Source organism: Uloborus diversus, chromosome 9, assembly GCF_026930045.1.
Source record: "Uloborus diversus isolate 005 chromosome 9, Udiv.v.3.1, whole genome shotgun sequence".
Classification (NCBI taxonomy): domain Eukaryota; kingdom Metazoa; phylum Arthropoda; class Arachnida; order Araneae; family Uloboridae; genus Uloborus; species Uloborus diversus.
The window spans coordinates 150,294,952-150,315,966 of record NC_072739.1 but is presented as its reverse complement, the minus strand read 5'-3'; the positions used below and the strand labels follow the sequence as shown (position 1 = coordinate 150,315,966).

Sequence of the window (21,015 nt, the reverse complement as noted above, 5' to 3'; positions counted from 1 at the left end):
AATAGATCTTTTGATTTAAATGTACTTGTTTACTTATTTGTACATTTTCAAATGCATATAAATTAATAGGTTCAGAAATTCCAGAACATATTTGAATAATGACACTGAACATACCAGTGGGTCGCATGGATTAGTTTTGCGGGCCGTATATTGGGCACTACTGTTTTTGAGCATTAGAATTCCCCTATTGCTGTATTCTATCGCCTGACTAAAGATTGTCCAAAACCTTCAACAAATTGAGTTAAACTCTGATAAATTTTAAAATAAAGATTTAGGAGTGATAGAAATGAACTTGGATGCAATGTTTTTTTAAGATCGTTCAATTTTCCAGTTTAAATAGCTTTCATGGAGCAATACTAAATCACTCAAGATTTCTAATGCTCTTTTTAGCTACTGTTACTTTTTCCCAGAACATTTTTCCATGACTGAAAATAAATTTCCATGACTTAGACTGAAAATTTCAATTTTCCATGACTTTTCCAGGTCTGAAATTTGCTTATTTTTTTTTCCATGACTTTCCAGGATTTCCATGACCTGTACGAACCCTGAATGAATGTCCTTATTATCCCATGAAAATTAACAAACCATCAGACAGTTTCATGAAAAGTAAAAAGTATTACAATTTCAACAAGAGTTTCAAAACTTATCTGAAATTGCACAGCAGTTGATAAAAACATTTAAAATACAGAAATAATCTTTCAAAGTATTTCGATACAGCAATTTTGAACTGTTAGAACAGCTTAATGCACTACACCAAGGCATCTTCACATTAAAGATAGCGTTTGATGAAAAATGCGAATAGCAAAGAGAAAATAGCTAGTATTCCGCACAGTGAGATCACACAGGCAACAACACAAAATGGCGGACTGAACCCACGTGACTGCCCGCCTCCAATCGCAGTCGAAAGCGGCGCGCAGTGCATGGATCAAAGTGTGTCGCCACTTAAGAGACGAATCCAGGGCTTTAATCGGTACTGGGTGTGATATAGTAATCACATATATTTTCATTGATTCGCGTTTTTATTTCATGTGTTCTGATTTTTATAACATGGCCGCCGAAAACTCGGAAACGATGCCATTAAATAAAAATCAGAACACATGAAATAAAAATGCGAATCAATGTAAATATATGTGATTACTATATCACACTGGGTAGCCCCAGAAATTGTAAAAGAATAGGAAAAATGCTTGCCACAAAAGCAGTGCTGAGCAAAATCTTACCAGACACAGAAAAATAAAACAAAACTTGGCTGATTTACTGCCTGCTAACAAGGAGTGAAATACATTATACATCTATCCCGAGGGTCTGGGGATTCAGAAACTGTCGGTTATCTGGGAGTGTCTGTTAAGGGAAGTTTGACTGTATATATACATATATATCAGAGGTGAATTCATAAATTTTTCAGTACCAGAACGCCATCACTAAATATTGAGTTGTAACCAATTTTATGTGAATTTTATGTGAAAGGGAAATTAATTTTTTCTAGAAAAGTGGCGTTTCTGAGCCCATTCCGGCACCTATTAATCCATAATATATATACTATAAATGGTAACACATTGCAGAAAAATATATAACTCAATAACATGCAGAAAAAATATTACCTTAATAAATCAAGAAAGAAATTTGTAGTAAAACAACTTTTATCACTGTCACATGCAAGAACGAGGAACACAAAGTAAGACTGCCAAAGCACAAAACCAAATTCTTCAAGACAATCCAAATTATCCTTTTGCAATCCCATTAACTGTGTTTGGACTTTTACAGCAAGCTCTTGTAAAATGATTGAAGCTTGCTCAATATTTAAATGCCTGAAAGAAAAAAAATCTTTACTTAAAAATACACCAAGAACGAAACAATATATTTTAGCATCATTATGTAGAATGTTTCCAGACTTGTGCTAAGCATTCACAAATAAAGTAATAAAATCATAAATGCAGCATTTCAATATGTATTTAAGTGCTGAAATGTGGAATGTTGAAACACGCCTCCGCTGACTTATAGAAAGATAGAATTCACAAATGTAAGAATTGTTTTTTAAAATTTTATTTTAAAATTCAGTAAGGGTGCGTTAAATTAGTAAGCTAGTGAACTCTCATAATTGGTTTATCATTATCGATTGGTTTTTAAACTTTTAATTTAGACTCTGAAAAAAAAAATGTAAAAAATGTAAAATAACTTAGTGTTTCAACATCTTATAATAAATATTATTCGCATATTAATCATTATTGTAAATTTTTGCTAATTTTTTTAAATAATGAAAAATAGATCTAGGGAAAAGAAGATATAAAATAATACTGTTTTTACAATTTTCGAAAATAAATAATTAAATAAATGAAAAAATATAAGTAAATAAATAAATTAAATTATAATATTATTCAAACATACCTCACATGTGGTAGACAAACAAGGGCGGACCATAAATTTCTCAGATTGGCATTTTGTATTTCATTGTCTTCAGTCACTTTCAAAATTTCAAATAAAGCGTTTTCCAAAACATTAACATTCATATCGTTTCCAGCACTTTTTGAACTACTGAAAAAGAAAGGGAGGAAATGATATTGCAAGCATATCAAGGTTACTCCATTGTAAACGTTTAATCATAATTAGAAAAATACTTACAAATTGCATGAAGGCAACAGTTTTTTAAAAGATTTCACATCATGTTTAGAAGTTGAAATAGGACTGATAGCTAAAATGCTCTCTGACAGTATTTCCAAAGCTGAATGTTTCTTTTCAAGATCTCCAGACTTGATTAGTTCCAAACAAGAAGTTAAGACACATGGAAGAACATCCTACAAAAAATGGACATCTCTTTTTTGATTAAAAAGTTTATTTATTAGTTTGTTTATTAATTTAATTATTCTTAAAAAGAGGAAACAAAAATATTAAACAAAATAATTCCCACCATAAAAATTGCACCTGGAATGATTACTTAAATCAAAAGTTTTATTTACTTGTTACAAAATCTACACATTTAAAAAGCTTTCAGCACCAACAATATTTTACTTAATTCAAAAGACTATTGTACTTCTTATCGTTATTTCAATAGTTATTTTAATACTTGAATTATGACGTGGGTCATTTTAACCCGAGAAGAAATCTGCATAGTTCCCTACATAGTGTTACATACAGTAGGCACCGCTGGCGCGTTGGGCATCACAGAAATCCAGATCTCTTATAGACATCCAGACAGAGAGATTTTGAGCTTCATTATTAGTAAAGATAAAGATGATGTCTTTCAAATTTAGAATGAATTGTTCCCCAGTTAAATATTTTTTTTTTTTTTAAATCAAATCATAATTTATTGCACATTTAAAACATACAATTAAAATTTATGCATGCATTTACTTTTGTTCTACTTAGCAAAAAAATAGTACAAATATTTACATAAGTTATTTTTTAGCATTATTAAAAGTAGCAGAAATGTGAAAAAGTTGACTAAAATGAATTTTAAGCAAAATGAAATCAGAAATCACATAAACACAGGATGAGGCACAGCAACTTGCTTACTTTAGCTGGCTGTCCTAGCGCAAGAGGATGTTGAGGCCATCTGCTTGGGAGTGGTTTAAAGTTTATAACCCACTTGGTTCAGTCGCCATCATGGAGTGGACAAGCAGCATGTATTTGCCGCCAAGGTGTATTTATCTATTGTCATTACATTATCCCCTACACAGTGCATTCCGTGCATATTTCAATATTACCCTCTGGTACTACTTTTTGTGTGGGTCGGTGGTCTGCAACAATTGTCCTTGAACACTCAATCATTTTCAGAAAAACATTTGTCAATTTTTTACCTACATATCTGTGGAGATGCTGGAGAGAGATCAAAATTGACGGACACTGTGCATTAAAAATAACAGGCAACATCTGCCTGACACAATCTTTAAAACTGGGTGAATATAAATTTTCATTATTGTTCTTTATGTTGATCAAAGAAAATAAATTTATATCTCTACTCTACATGTATTGTTTTCATTAAATAACAAAATTAGTAAGTCCCTCTGCCCCACCTTGTATTTCCCGAGGGACTCCCACATGGTGAGCCACTGCAGTGACGGGTATAGGGAACCCTCAGGGGTGATGCCCCACCCTGTATGATAATACTCACCTTTTCAAACATTCCATACATGTACATGCTCCTGGTGAAGTGGAAGTACATTTTCACAGGAAAAGTATATATCTAAAGATAAAAACGAAGAAAAAATCATTATAAATCACATCACTTAATTACATTTTACTCGCACAGATTCAAATTAATGAAAGTTCATGAAATGTCTAAGCAATCGTTAAAAACTTACCTGACTGATCAAATTTTTTAAATGCTCAACGGATAACTTTGCACAGTCAGATAACATTACAGACGATAGAATATCCACAATCGATTCCAAACAATGCTCAGGTAAGTATATCAGTTTACTTAAATCCAATAAAACCTAGAAAAGAGAGTTGGAGCTAAGTAATGATCCCATTTACTAACTACAGTAGATTTACCCGATTTAACAATCGTCAAGTGATTGAAAAAAGTTATTGTTAAATCCACAATATTGTTAAAGCGAGGAGAATAGACATTCAATGCAGTCAAATGTATCATTGAATTGAGGAAATTGTTAAATCGGGTATTGTTAAATTGAAGTTATTCTGTATATATAGTTTGTCTATAATATTCAAAGTTATCTTTCTTTTAAGTCCCCAAGTATGGTGCGGCTCATCTCATAACTGGAGATAAAAACATAATAACTTGAGGTGGTAGGTTACAACTTAAGCAGTTCAGATTTCTCCTTTTATAATTAATATTATTTTTAAACAACAACATTATAGCATAATAATCTTTGCATTAATTTTAAGCGTGGTCTTTTGAAAGACAGCATAAATTATTTTTAAAATATTGCCTTAAATGCTCATAAATTCTACTGTTACATCTTGAAATTACAGATAGGTTATTTTATTCATAAAAGTAACTTAGTTTTATTACACATGTAACAGAAAATAAATAAATACATAAAGATGTCAGTATCTAAAATGGATATATAATTCAAATATAAAAATAAACAAGACTTATAAAGAATAAGTATAAAATAAGAGAAAAAGTATTTACCTGCACAATCACTTTATTGGAAGAAATTAGTTTTCCGTTTTTGAAAGTAATCCAAACATGAAACAAATGCAATAAATTTGTTAAATGGTTTTCCACATGTGGTTTTGATTCGTTTTCAGACAAACTCAGCAATAGGTTTTGAATTACTTCCTGAAATTGAAATAAGAGAAGAATATCAAAGGATAGCAAGTTTTAACAGAGCACCAAAGACCTTTATAATGTCTCACTGACTTGAGTAACAACTGACAAAATCAAAACCTTTCCTTGTTTAAAAAAAAAAAAATTATTTGAATTTTGACATCTTGAATTCAAATTATGTTTTTTGCAATCACAAATGTGTGTGTATGTAGGCGTGTGTGTTTATGTGTGTGTGGGGGGTATGTGTGTTTGTGTGTAGGGGCATATGTATGTGTGTAGGCATGTGTGTTTGTGTCTGTGTGCAGGCCTGAGTGTGTGGGCAGTTGTGTGTATGTGTGTGTGTGGGGGGGGGGGTATGTGTGTTTGTTTTCTGTGTGCAGGCATGAGTGTGTGGGTAGTTGTGTGTATGTGAGTGTGTAGGTGTATGTGTGTGTATGTGTTTGTGTATGTTTGTGTGTGTAGGTGTATGAATGTGTGTGTAGGTGTATGTATGTGTGTGTAGGTGTATATATGTTTATGTGTGTTGGTGCGTGTATGCGTGTAAGTGTAGGATATGGACGCAACCTGGAGACGGTTTTCGCTATAGGAGCAGCATCATGAGGAGCCGGTCGACGGTGATGCAGAAGAGGGTGGCGGGGGAAAATAAAATCATAGGAACGCCAAAATCAGTCAAATAAAAGCAATAAGCAATTGTGATTGCTCAAAAAAAAAAATAATAATTTGAATTTTGACATCTTGAATTCAAATTATGTTTTTCTCAATCACGAGTGTGTGTATGCAGGCGTGTGTGGGGGTATGTGTTTGTGTTTAGGGTTATGTGTATGTGTGTGTAGGGGGGCATATGTGTTTGTGTCTGTGTGCAGGCATGAATGCGTGGGTAGTTGTGTGTATGTGTGTGCGTATGTTTTTGTGTGTGTATGAGTTTGTGTATGTGTGTGTAGTTGTGTATGTATGCGCATGTGTGTAGGACATGGATGCAACCTGGAGACGGCTTTCGCTATAGGAACAGCATCGTGAGGAGCCGGTCGACGGTGATGCTGCAGAGGGTAGCGGGGGAAAATAAAATCATAGGAACGCCAAAAACACACAAGTGAGAACAATAAGCAATCGTGATTGCTCAAAAAAAAAAATTAATTCGAATTTTGACATTTTGAATGCAAATTATGTTTTTCGCAATCACGAGTGTGTGTATGTAGGCGTGTGTGTTTGTGTGTGGGGGTATGTGTGTATGTGTGTAAGCATGTGTGGTGTGTTTGTGTGCTGGCATAAGTGTGTGGGTAGTTGTGTATATGAATGTGAGTGGGGGGGGGGGGTATGTGTATGTGTGTGTAGGCATATGTGTTTGTGTCTGTGTGCAGGATGAATGTGTGTATGTGTGTTTGTGTATGTATGTGTTTGTGTGTGTCTGCGAGCATGTGTAGTTGTGTATGTATGCGCTTGTGTGTAGGACATAGATGCAACCTGGAGACGGCTTTCGCTATAGGAGCAGCATTGTGAGGAGCCAGTCGACGGTGATGGTGCGGAGGGTGGCGGTGGGAAAATAAAATCAAAGGACATCAAAACTGTTAAATGAGAACAATAAGCAATCATGATTGCGCAAAAAAGAAAAAAAAAAAAAAACCCAGTGAGAATCAAAAAATTGTTAATATGAAACCAAGGTTATGAAGTAATTTGACATGCAATCTGCTACAGGGAAGAAAAAAAAAGATTGAGCTTCACAGGCAAGGGAACAAGAAAGCACAAAGTGTAAATTTACCGTATCCCTATTTCAAGTTAAAGATGTGTCCAAAAAAAAAAAAAAAAAAAAGTGCAAACTCCATCTTTTCACCAAATAATACAGGGTTCATACTAATTTTTAGAAGTGAAAATTAAGGGCTTTTTAAGGACTCTCAAAAATTTTAAAGGACTCATTGGAAATAATTAGATAACTTTAGGATCACCATTTCAAAGTTTTCACACACAAATTCATAACATTGATGGCGCATTTGACTGTGATGCCCCATTATCAGTGAATTATATTTTAAAATTTCATACATCACAGGGATGAGAGTGGTCAGAGAGCAAAAAGGAGGAAATCGGGGGGGGGGGGGGGGGGAAGCATTTTTAAAATCGGGCAGAAAAAGGATGAGATCAAAATAGTCCCTGCAGTCCATGATATTCCAAAATTCAACAAAAAAATGACTAATTTACCAGTTTCAAAATTTTTTCTGTTAATTATGTTTGAAATAAATAGGTAGCAATTAATACAATACATGTCACATATTGTTCTTGAAGCAAAACATTTATTTATCTTATTTCAGTTACAAAAATATCAGGAAAATGGGGACAACTGTAGAACATTATTTGTATATTGAAGCATTATTTTTTTTAGTTTTTTTTTTTTAGCACACAAAAAATTTTGGAGTGGGAGGCAATTGAAGGACAATAACTAAAATCTCTTTTTTTTTTCAAGATATTTAAACTATGGTTTTGTTATTATTGCTTTTCATTTGTTATTGTTACTAACATTGTGGGAGTTAGAACTTTTTTTTTTGACTGACTTATGCATTTTTTTTCTAAAATAACTTGAAGAATTAAATATTGAAATAATGAATAAAATAAGCAGATATAAAGTAGCATATGGTGAAAAAACTTTCCAACATTAAAAATGATTGAAATATTTGCAGGATGCAAAATGATTGAAATGTCAAACAAGGCATGAAATTTTCGACGAAACATGTGTTTGACATTGTTAACATGTTTTCCAAACATACATTTTCGGAAGATATTGCGGAGGATGAAGGTTTGAGAGGGGGGGGGGGGGATAGGAAAACATAAGAAAACTGGGACGGAACTTGATATAATTTTCCAAAAATTAAGGAATTTTTCAGAAAATTAAGGATTTTTTAAGGTTTTTTTAGGGACCTTAATTTTGTTTGATGAAATTAAGGGTTTTTTTTAAAGGAAGTATGAACTCTGTAATAATAATAATAAAACAAATTAAGAGCAATTACAAGATACAAAGGTGTTCAAACAGTTTTGTGCTGCCAAACCATGCTTTAATTGTTTTCAAGTATGGATATGATTTTTAAAATGAAAACTAAAATTATAAAAAAAATAATTAGGTAAACAAAATATGCAAAAAAGATAAAATAATAAATGTTAAAAAATTAAATGAAGACAAGCAAAATACTTACACAAAAGACTTTTTGAATGATTGAGCAATACTTAGGAGATGTATGTCTAGCCATTAAATTGACCATCTGAACAAGAACTTGTTTAATCAACTCAAGAGAATACTTTTCGTTTCCCAGGAATTGAAACAGAAGTTTTAATACCTAAATGGAGAAAAGCAGAAAATTAAGACAAAGTGGTTAATAATTTACTTTTGAAAAAAAAAAAAAAAAGTATCAAAGTAAGTGTATCAAAGTGTATCAAAGTAGTGTATAAAAGTAAAGTATCACAAAATTACAGTTAAACATGTACCCATTTTTATCTGGTTAAGATTTTTGCAATATTTTTACATTACAAAACACAAATCAACAACATAAACCATTTTGACTTCTACCTTGCTTGATATTAATTTAACAAATGAATATTAAATGTATAAAATTAAAGAGCCAAATCGATGATAAAAACCATCCTTCTTACATTTATTTGATTAAATATTTTTTACATTATTAGACCACGATTTGAAAAGCATGGTATTATATTCAATTGTCAAAATTGTAATATTTAATTATATTAAGTTCCTTCAAGGATAACTATGAGACTGTTAATCATACTTGCCAACATTAAAGAAAAAAAAAACAAGAGATTCCACTTGTCATACATAGATAGATGATTCACAACATATTTCACATCGATATTATTATATTATGCTTTTAAATGCTGTGAATATTAAATTTAAAAGGAAATAAGAATTTTTCTAACATTTAAGCTAATTGTTACAAATACAAGAAATATACAAAATACTGCAAATGAAATATCAAATAATAAAGAGTGCATTCGCTTAAAATTCCGTACATTCTCCAATCCACACCAAAAATCCACTACAAAAATTTAATAACTAAAATCCGGAAAAAATATTAAAATATGCAGGCATAGGGTAGCACGCATTGAAATCACTGCCAACTTTCAAAATAATTGAGATATTTTTAAGATGCAAAAAGATTAAAATCTGCTACAATTTTTGGCAAAGCAATGCTTTGTTGAACATACAATGTTTAAAACTTCCAAAAATAATTTTTTACAAAATGAGTTATTAATTGGAGATTAAAAAATTAATTAGATTTAAAGATTAAAAGCTCTTCAACCAGCCCATTTCTTCAGTGCATACTAAATTCCGGGGCCAACTGAAAAATAAATTTCCAAAAAAGAATAAAATAGGAAATTGTCAGTTTTCAAAAAAAAAAAAAAAGAATTTTGGCAGTATACAAATAATTACAGGGAAAATGGAGTACTTAGCTGATACCCTTTCCTGCCGTTCCTACATATTATGCTTAGGAAAAAAAATCACTCAGGATCGCCCATGTTGCAAGTTGGTGCAGAAAACCTATTTTGGCCTTCTTCAGCATAATTGTCACAGAATTCCTATCTCCAGGGGAAAAATTGGTTTTAGTCGTTACTCTTATGCACCATATGGAGTTCTATTTTCCCCTGGCGTTGATAGAGGACTAAAAACGATGCAATCCATTGAGAAGAAACAAACTTTTTGATGATTTATTGAAAAAACTAAAAACGGGAGAAAATGGTAAAAACGGCAAATTGGGAGATAGACGTGAAAAACGGGAGTCTTCCGTTAAAAACAGTAGAGTTGGTAAGTATGTGTTAATCTAAATATCCTTTTACAGCACACCAACAAGAATGAAAATAAAGTTTTTTCTCTTCATTATTTTTCCCAATACAGATACGCACCTATAAAGTATAAGTCTTTCAAAACAGTTATCATAAATTACTAGTATCTAAGAATGATTTAAAGCAAATAAAATAATTTGCACCACATACTTTAAAATACACATAGAGAAAGATATTAGGTGCTTTCTCTACTGATATATTAATTAAACTATTTTGAAAAAAAATTAAAAAACCTAACGTCAAATGTTCAATCTAATTTTTGTGCAATACTATTGTTGCTTTTTCGATTTCCTTTTTAAACTGCAATAAAAATATTTTTTTCATTTGATCCTTAAAAAATAAAAAAATGCTTAAATCATCATAAAATACAGTATTGTTGTTCTAAAACTGACAGAAAATACAAAATTGATATGAGACAGAAAAGCAAATCACACTTACTGATTCAGTACAACTATGAAACTGTTCCTTAACACCTTTCACCACTTCAAACATCAACTGTCCAACGCCTAAAGCTTGCTGTTTAACAAAGAAAATAAATAACATTAATATTAATAAACATATATGAAGCATCTTCCACACAATGTTTACAAAACATTTTGCATTTAAAAAATAATCTGTCATTAAAAAGCGCCTGCTTTACTGCAGTCATTGAGAATAATAGCACTGAAGCCATGCCGGAAAAGCTCAACTTTTGAATACAATGCACTTCAGATGACAGAATATAAAAGCATTATTTTTCTCAGCAGCTCTTTACAGAAAAATTGATGAAACTTGATGGAAACATTACATGACGTCACAAATAACTTTAATTTTTGATGTTTAATTTATTTACCATTTGAGTGCAACAAAGAGTTATAGCTCTTTTCTTGTGGTGCGTTGAAAATGCATAGAAGTACGATCGTGCTGTTGTTTGTTGCTATAATTTTCACACCTACACTATAATTTACTTTGAGCTTAGTTGTCGGAAAAGAGAAGAAATGGCTAACAACCTAAAAATACCACAGGAAGTATGCAAAAATTACTTTAGAAAACTTTTGTGGGTGAAACTTGGCAGTAAAAAAGAAAAAAAATCGACGGGACTTGAACCATGCAATTTAATTTGTGCTATATGTAGATAAGGAATTCATGAATGTTGTGCAGCTTGTATAGTAAATGATTAATTTGTGTGTAATAATTAAAGTTAACCATAGTTTCTATTTCAATATGCATTTTATTTCACACTTATAGCATGAGGACAAGAAAATTATTCAGTAATCAAACGATTAATGTACGCAATAGATCTTTATCAAACAGCAGAACCCTTAGTCCTTTTCTAGAAGACATAAATTAAGAGACCATTCTAATTTCACTGATCATTTAGTTAATCTGGGACAGTTATCTGAAAGTTATTTTTAACCGACTTCAAAAAGGAGGCGGTTATCAGTTCATACCCTATGTATGTTTCTTTTTGTCCACTCACAGCGTCTCACCTAGTGAACCGATTTTGATGTTTATTTTTTAATAGATAGGGGACGGCTCAACTACGGTTCTATTACTTTGTTTGGCCATATTTGTTCTTTAGAAAAAAGTTATGGTCAAAAAACAATAAATTTCATGCAATTTTCCTATTAAATGATTAAATATAAAACCCATTGTTACAAAAGTTTGGTGCCATACAACAGTAACATTAATAGTAATTGTAGCGATAATTTTGAATGAAGGCTTCTCTGAAGCAAGCATCATTGTTCTTCAGTGTCATTGCTTCATAGTGGAGGTAAACCTAACCTGGAAGCGAGGTTTATGCAGTGATTAAGATCTACTTAGCCTTCAAAATGCTGCTAGGTTAGGTTTGCTTCAACTATATAGTAGTATTTTTATCGTTATCATCTATGCCAATCACAGATGATCTGAGATAAGTAAGGAGATACAGGATTGCATAAAAAGCAACTATGCTGTGAAATGTAAATTAGTTAGGGAAAACGCAATATTTAAATGGTTATAATTAAATTAACACACAAATGAATTCCAGATAGGAACAAAGATAAATTTCTAGTGCCAATTGTTTAAAGTTTAAGGCATGTTTATATATATTTTTTTAGTATGGAGCATTTTTATGAAAAAAGTAAGATGAAGTTTCGTGATGGTAACTTCTTACTATTTCTGAAATACATTTACACTAAAAAGAATAAAATAAAAAAATTTTGGGGAAAAATAAAATAGAACCAACTTCAAAATTGCTCTAAAAAGTGAAAAATAATTTATTCTTTAAACATCATCAATAATACTTTTTAACATAACTTTTGAAGTTGGCGCAAAAACGATAGATAAAACCATTCACAGTCATAGCTCAACTACAAATTTAACCAGACTCAGTTTCTTCACTACCACATACATTATGCATTGATAACAGCATATTTGAGTAATGATATAAATGTTTCGTTCCTAACCTAGGATGACTTTCTGAAACAAATATGAACGAAGCATGGTTAAACTGGATTTTACTTTTTGTTTTTGCACAAACTTCAAAAATTATGTTTAAAAATATTGACGATGTTGTTTGAAGAATAAATTATTTTTCATTTTTTAGAGCAACTTTGAAGTTGGTTCTATTTTTTTTTTCTTTTTCAAATTTTTTTTTACAATCATTCTTTATGTAACTTCTGATTATGTAATAGAGGTAAATGTACCACTGTGTCATAAAAAGACACTTTAAATTGGATTATTTTTTGGACCACTTCTAGGCGAAGTAGGATTATCATCATAAACAGAGGTGAATACTGTAGAAAATTTTATGTTGAACCTAATGCAAGATTGATACTGTCAGATATTTGAGCCAAACTTTCAACCCCTTTGTTCTGGAAATATTTCATTTAAAATTTTTTTTCAAAATTGACTGAAGCTCAACAAAGAATTATCACTGGGTTTATTTTTTAGTGAATTTGTTTTGAATTCATTTTCAGCTATCTTTTTAGCTTGTAGCAAAATTTGTAATTCTAAATTTTGAATTATGTTTTCTTTCTTGTCATAAACTATGGAGCAGCATCAAATTGAGTAGTGTAGGCATTTTTTTCTTTTCTCATTTTGCTTGTTACTTAGTACCCAAGGGGCTCGCCGAATTCTTTTGGATTTCTAAAGGGGTTCACAAGGGAAAAAAGGTTGGGAATCGCTGATGTAGAGGATACCATATGGCTGAAGCGAGCTCAATTCATGTACAGTACAACCTCGATGTCTCAAATCTCTCGGGACAGGATTTTTTTTTTTTTTTTGAGATATCGAGTTTTTGAGTTTACAAGGTTTTAAAATAATTACACTAGTAACTCTCACAATTGCACACATGTACGCTATATGCCTTTTTTTTTGTACTATGGGACCACTTCAAATTATGATCAATAAAGTAGTCTTCAATATTTTACTAAATTTGAAATTTTATAATTGTCGAAAGTGCACAGGATGAGATTTTGAAATGAACAACAATTTCAACTTGTTTTTTTCACCTAAAAATTTAAAAATTCTAATTTTATTAACTAGTAACCCCACATTCAAAAAGTTCTCAGCAGCCATTTTGTAGGAGTTAAAAAAGCAAAATGATGAAAATGAGGAACACATTTTCGGTTTTCGCTTGAAAACTGACAGACGAAAAATCGACCCCCTTTCCTCAAAGTGGACAGTAAATGCACAAAGATTCTTAACTTCAGGGGAAACACAGCACCTCCCTCATACCAACACTCCCCTATTATCTTGCTCCAATCCTCTATTCACAAAATTTCCAAAAAAAGGGATGAAAAAAGTTAAGCAATTGTCCCTGGAACTGGTTTTACTAAAAAAGTTGACAAAGAAAAACAACAATTGAAATTTGATTCTGTCCAAAAATTTCGACATATCAAGGGTTTTGAAAAATAAATTTCGAGATAACTATGGAAAATACATAGGTGTTTTATGGAAAATGCTGGGGAAATTTTTTTTTCGAGACGTCAAGGGTTTCAAGATAAAGAGGTTCGAGATATCAAAGTTAGACTGTACTATGTGAAAGTGACTGTCATTCTGCACAAAGATTTGAACATTTAGGATACCACAACCTGGATCCTTGGGAACAACCTAACAAATCGGTTAAACAACTGCTGAAATGTGTTTCTGGTTTTGGGTTCTACTAGTGGTCATGGCGGGGGTAGCACAATAGAACAGTGGTCTCAGTGCTCGCGCTCATTTTAAGCACCTCCTTTCTCACTTCATACCTAATTTTGAAAAAAAAAAAAAAAGAAAAAAAGAAAGGTCAGGGCTGAGATGACCAAGGTTAGCCCTCTTCTTCCACTTTTTTTAATTTGTAATTTGAATTTTTTGGAGGTGGAAGCAACAGCGCCAGATTTTCAATTTTTCTGATGTGGGGCGAAAACTGGATACTGTCACCCTATTCATATGATTCTTTATTAAGTTTTCTTTCTCACTTTATTTATTTTTAAACATGGAAAAGTGAAGAATTCATAAAAACTAAGATAAGTTTAACACTGAGAAATTTCCCATGTGCAATTTATTATTTTAAAGCAAAAAGAATACTAAAAGTCACAAGTGTTGAAACATTCATTTTAAAATATCTCTAGTTACGTCAAAGGAGGAATGGAGGTAGGAGGGCATCGGTGAAATTCCTACGGAAATTTTTTGAAATTGAAGTTGAAAACCACTTTTAGTCAATCTTTCAGGGTATTAGAAGAAGGAAGAAGTTTGTGCGTAAAGGAAGGGAAACCGCTGAAAGCTCTGATCATCTTCAAAATTTTCAGTGGGATTTGTTAGTTGTACAGAGAATGTGCACATTTGTCAGAGCTCTTGTTACCTTACTTTTTTTAACCCCATACGTACATATCTATAGGCTCAGTTTTGGAAATTTCACATTGAGAGTAACTTCTGTAATACAGATCTACATTTTATTGCTACTACAGTTGTATGGGTTATGTATTGAAAATATGTGCCTGTTTTAGGGGGATTTATCTTTGAACATTAGTAATATTTTGAAATGGCTGAAATATGTAACACTTATAATATTAATAAAATGAATTTGGCTTTAATTTCATGGGAGCCAATGTTTTTCTTGTTAATTAAAATAAATTGTGTTCAAGGTAATTCTTTTAATAATTAAGCAAGTATATTTGAACTGACGTCGAGTCGATGGGTACCTATATAGGAGGACAAGTTGGAGTTCAAGTCCAACCCCCCCCCCCCCTAGAAATTAGAACTTTCTTGCTTTTAATACTTTTTCTTGGTAAAAATGTAAAAACGTTTCTTCTCCAGTCATTAATGAATAAGTTATTGAAAATGTCAAATTTTAATAACTCTAATCTGTACTGAAATCGATTTCTATGGAGAAAATGTCTGAACCCCCAGCCCCCCCCCTAAAATTTTGCATATAGGGCGCCCATGTTGAGTCTAAGATGAATGAGAGAGAGAAAGAGAAAGCACATGGTTGCCAAACCGATGTTAATCAATGGAAAAGTAATATCTCCTTTCATACTTACCTGATCAACTGCACATAGATTTCTCATGCATGGCAAATAAACAAGCTCTCAAAATTTTCTTGAATAAACAACACACATACATGCACAAAACTCTTGTGTGTGCGAGTGTGTTATTACAAATATATGTAACACTAGGGGAGGGGGGAGGGGGCACGGATGATTTTGGTGCTCATAAGGGGATCAAAAGTGAAGAAAGGTTGAGAGATCCTGGTTTAGCCTAAATGTTCATTTATACACTTGCTTCAAAGGTTTAAACTTCAAAATAACCATTTCAGGCACATTTTTAGCACTCATGTGACAACTGTGCTATTTACATTTTATGTATGGAGGTTTTTTTTTTCTCCCATCAGGAAAGATACATTCATTATTCTCTTTATTTTCACTTTTGAATTATTCAAAAGAGGAAAAAAGAAAGAAAATAATGATTTTTTGTTTTAAGATTTTGGAAGATGTTTTGTTACTACTTAAAGTACTTCCAAAATAGGATAGGGGATGGGGCATTACCCTGCTGTGCCCCCCCCCCCCCCATAAACCCACCCTCTATCTCTCTATTTTTATACATTTACATTTGAATAAATTAAGGGGCCGCCAAGCTCTGCCTCATACACACACACTGGTTGTTTAGCCCCCTGACTGTTTTGCCTGAAATAAAGCACCAAGTAAAGTTTTACTTTTTATACTTGTCTTAACTGTCTAGTTATAATAGAATAATTGATAACACTTTAATTGCCACTGCAGTGTTGACTCTCCAAAGTATAAGTACTTTGATTGAAACAAATGTATAAAATTATTTAGTTTGGAATTTCAATTTGATGGTAATTTTAGAGAAGCACTATGGACTTTGTATTTGCTTTAAAGGAAACATTATCATTTCTGGAGGGGGACGGGGGGTAGCATGAAAAAGTGCTTAACAATCTTGTTATTTTCCAGAAAATAGTCATAAAAATGCCCCCCCCCCCTTTTTTTTCAAGAAAATTACACAAATAAAGGTGTTTGTGCAACATATGTATTTTTTTTTTTTATTTTTGGGATTTTTCTTAGCTTGAACGTTATATGCTCTAGGCAGGAAATATTGCAGGCACATAAAATAGGAAACATAAGCTCAGCCATTGGTTTCAATGGGTGGGGGTTAAGATGCAGGAAATATGAATTGATTAGCTAATAGATACTAGTCAAAGCAAGAAATGCTTTGGGATGAATATTAAAAAAACAAGTTATTAAAAACAAGTTAATTCATTAAAACGGCTGATAATTTTAAAAAACACATCACATGTAATGTGTTCTAGGAGAACAAGTGTTATATTTTTAACAAGAACTAACAAAATACAAATTTAGTAAATGAAAAAAAATGATATAAATTAAAATTAATTAGTATAGCTTTACAAAAAATAGATAAATAAATAAATTTGATAAAGAATGCATGTTTAACTGAAAGATAAAAATCATATAATAGTATAAAAATTTTATTCAAAAAAAAAAAAAAAAAAAACTACTAGTATCTTTAGAAAATATGTATCAAAAGCATTAAAATCATATCTGCTATTCCAAAATGCAGTAAACATAAATAAAAAGGATTTTATTGTGCTTAACATTTGCTTATGAAACACTGCATTTTAAAAGCCCAACTGGACACATGTTTTTTTATTCATTATTCAGCTGTTTAAAAATGAAGCACATGAAAACAGTTGAACACGGGAAGACCAAAAACAAAATCACATATAAACATACTTTGATATGAATTTAAAGGACAAAGATTATGATATGAAAATGTAGAATAAAACAATAAAGATACTTTTAAATTTGAAACCAACCTTTGGATTTTCCTCTAAATCTTGAAAAATAAAACTAAATAACTTTTCTTTATCTGGAACCTAACAATGAGAACAATAACAAATAATCATTTCTTTAAAAAATATAATGAAAAACAAGAGGTAGAGAAAAAGTATTTGATTTCTTAAAAAAAGTCAAAACAAAATTAAAAATATAATATAATTATAATACTAAATGAATTGCACAGGACACATAAGGTCAGATTTTACTTTACAATCAATTGAATTAGTTTTAAAAAGGTACATAGCTTACTTTTCTAATCAGAAAGGCAAAACTTTCTACAGAAAACACTCTAATATGTTCTCGATGAGTATCACTTAATAAAGAAGAAAATAATCTGAAACAAAGAAAAAAAATGTATAAAAATCATGAGTAATAATAATTTAAAATATACATAAATAATCACATAGAGAACTAAAACATACTAAACTTATTTAGAAGAAATTTAACAATTACCAACAATCAATTGATTCTATGAACATTATAAAACTGCTTTTTGTGGGTAACTGAATACATTTTTACAAATGTATTTCTTTTCCTATGGTATGAATTTATATTTTGAATGATCAAATAATTTAAAGGTTGATGAATGTCTAATGACTGAACCGCCAAAATCAAAGTCCAAGGTTCCATTTGATTAGTACAAAAAATATAGACCTTTTTTACTTAGTAAAAGAGAACAGTTTGTTTCATTTTTCTTTCTGAAATATCACTATTGTTTTGGACCACACAACCAACTCTTTTCTACCTTTAACGACTAAAATGACCAGATATTTTAAAAAAGATTAGAAAAGTTGCTAAAGCTAGAAATTTCTCTTGTTTTTTAAGGTTGTGGTTAGGTTGTTTTTGGAAACTCCACAATCAATTCCAAGGTTAATGTAAGTTCTGCTATTGCTCTTTGATATTAAGCTTCTCTAATTCCTTGTATTTTAAGATAAAATGTGGTTGAAACTAATTATTACCAATAGTTAGCTACATTTGTTAAAACCAAAGAAGAAAAAGAATGAAAGAAAACTTATATCTGTGACAGCTAAGTTTAAAGCAAAAAGGAAAAACAATTAAAATCGTTGTGTAAAAAATGTTGTCAAAATAGTTGGGCTAGATTATTAAACATGAACAATGAGCTTTAGATTTTAAAAAAGACAAAAGTTGATTTGACAATTTAAAAGAAAACAATAACAGGCAAAAACAACCGATAGCCTTTGATAAATAAGTTTCTTATGTATGTATAGTTCATAGCATCTCAGGTCCCCCCCCCCCTCCGCCCTTTTTTACATTCTTGTGGCACTTAGATCTTTTCTTATTTTCATTGCAACAAATAACTGAAGCCAGTTATAATTTGTCATTTGTATTAAAAGCACATTATTTCTGAATATAAGAATATACCCCTCTATAGCAATAATTATTATAAATACTGTTGTGCAAAGGTTTAACTGTTCTGAAAAATCTTAGTAATCCAGTTTACATAACAAACCTTTGTCTACATTATAAACGCTTCTATATAAGTTTAAATAATTGCTTTTTAGATCTGAAACCCGCAAACATTGCAAAGCTTTAAGCACATTTAAAATATTCGATGAAATTGAAAAATTTTGAATTAATTGAAAATCCCAATATCATTAAGTAACATGGAATAGGAAGCAAAATTTGTATACCTGTACACATTTTCAATATCTTTCACCATATACCGCCATAAAAATTTAAATAAATAGGATAAACATGTAAACAGCTTTTCTAACAAATCAGTGTCTTTTGATGAGAAATGTAGAGTTATTGCAGAGAAAAACTTGGGAAAATGTGGATAAAATTCATACTGTAGATCCCTTGCCAAAGCAACTACCAATCTGAAAAGATAAAAAACTATTTAATATACTACTTTTAATAGAAATATGAACACAAATACAAATTATATATTTCAGCATTATATGTGTAGATCAGGGGTGAATTTAATTTTTCAGCACCGCAATTACAATGAGAATCAATTGCATGTTGATCAATTTTATGCAAACCAGGAACTTATTTTTCAAGAAAAGCAGATTTAGAATGGGATTCCAGGTAGCTATATATACATACAGACACACATACAGGTAAACTTCTGAAAAGTATAATTAAAAATAACTTTCCTTACTAAGTTATAATGCACAATTTTAACTTTTTTGGCAAAAAAAAAAAAAAAAGTATATAAATCTGAACTATTTACAACCATTAATGAGTTAGATCAGGGGTTTCAAAATATAGTCAGCAGATTCCCTGGGGGTCTTCTGATGCTCAGCAGGGGCCCCGAGTCAAACTTTAAAAAAATTAAAATAGTGGATTCTATTTGAACACCCCGATAGCAGGTTCTTCATTAGTTAGTTTTTGTCGAGGCATGACAAAACTATAAGGGATAAACTAATCTAAGGTAAAGAGGAAGTTGGGAAGGTATAAACCAACACCCTAATTTTGTATATAAATTTGACTCCATTATATTTCAAAAATCAATCAAACTTGATTACCATCACACATAATGTTGTTACACCTCAAGAAGTCGTCGATCAACTAAATTAAAACTCTATCGAACATGATCTCGTGCGTCTTTTACTTTTGAACAATGAGGGGTTGCCATTCAGCAGTTAGTGTAAAATGAAAGAAATAAATATATTTAACAATTGAAATACATTACAAATATGGATGAGGTGTTGCTTTATATTACTAGAGATGATCATTACTTGGGAGCATTGAAAAGGGAACCAGTCAATAGCGGTCAAGTGAGGATAATAAGCAATTCGTATTGCTCAAAAAAAAAAAAAAAAAAAAAACAATTTGCAGCACATTTTGCTCTTTTTTTCATTAGTTTTCAGATAAAGAAAACATCCAACTCTGCTTTGGTTTTGGAAACTTAGGCATTTAAGCATCGCGTCTATGTCCATCTTGTGAATGACCAAAAATGGCGGCTGTAGAAACTTTTTCTTGGGGGGGGGGGGGCATTTTTTTTGTTCCCAGAATCATTTTGCCTCAAAATTTTTACAATTTTTTTCAGGAAACATCAATAAAACGAAGATTAGATCTTATGATACAAAATTCCCTTGGAAATAAAAATTGAGGGACAAAATTTGAAAAGTCTCTGACATTTTTACTTTGTCATTTTCCCTGACAATTCCAGGTTTTCCCGGAGCATACAAACCGTTATATTTTAAAACTTCAGCAATTTTTTTTTACATTCATATTTTTAATATAATACAAAACTATAATATAAACAAAAACTATAGTAGTTTGACAATTTTTAGAAACAAATTATTCTAGTAGTTTGGTGGTAATTTAGTTTTAGATCGTGAAATAGTACCATAATCAAGAGAAGAAAATCTTTACAAAGCTGTAAAAGACTTTAATATACAGTCAATTTGCGATAACTCTAATCTAAAGAGACTGACAAAAAACTTCGACTTATCGAAAGTTCAACTTACCGTTTGTTTCGGTTTTGACATTTTAATATTAAAAACCATTGAATATTTTAATTACTATGTCATATAATAGATAGTTATATTTAGTTTAGGATGAATTGGGCAGAAAAAATTACACATAAATTCAAGAATTCAGATAAAAATGAAAACATCCAAAAAATGTACAATAGATTGACAAAGTATGGAAGCTATA

The 21,015-nt window shown here is 31.1% G+C and overlaps 1 protein-coding gene across 1 annotated transcript in view; it reads right to left on the bottom strand.

Moving 5' to 3' along the window:
• LOC129230564 (small subunit processome component 20 homolog) overlaps window positions 1–21,015 on the bottom strand; it is a 141,772-nt gene that overhangs the window by 111,566 nt on the left and 9,191 nt on the right. The window contains exons 5-15 of the mRNA XM_054864969.1: window positions 19,038–19,226; window positions 17,635–17,719; window positions 17,364–17,423; window positions 10,508–10,585; window positions 8,410–8,550; window positions 5,096–5,245; window positions 4,299–4,433; window positions 4,109–4,180; window positions 2,620–2,792; window positions 2,386–2,532; window positions 1,602–1,808 (exon numbers count right to left, since the gene is read on the bottom strand). Coding sequence (XP_054720944.1) covers window positions 1,602–1,808; window positions 2,386–2,532; window positions 2,620–2,792; window positions 4,109–4,180; window positions 4,299–4,433; window positions 5,096–5,245; window positions 8,410–8,550; window positions 10,508–10,585; window positions 17,364–17,423; window positions 17,635–17,719; window positions 19,038–19,226 — 1,437 coding nt within the window. The remainder of the gene's footprint in view (window positions 1–1,601; window positions 1,809–2,385; window positions 2,533–2,619; window positions 2,793–4,108; window positions 4,181–4,298; window positions 4,434–5,095; window positions 5,246–8,409; window positions 8,551–10,507; window positions 10,586–17,363; window positions 17,424–17,634; window positions 17,720–19,037; window positions 19,227–21,015) is intronic.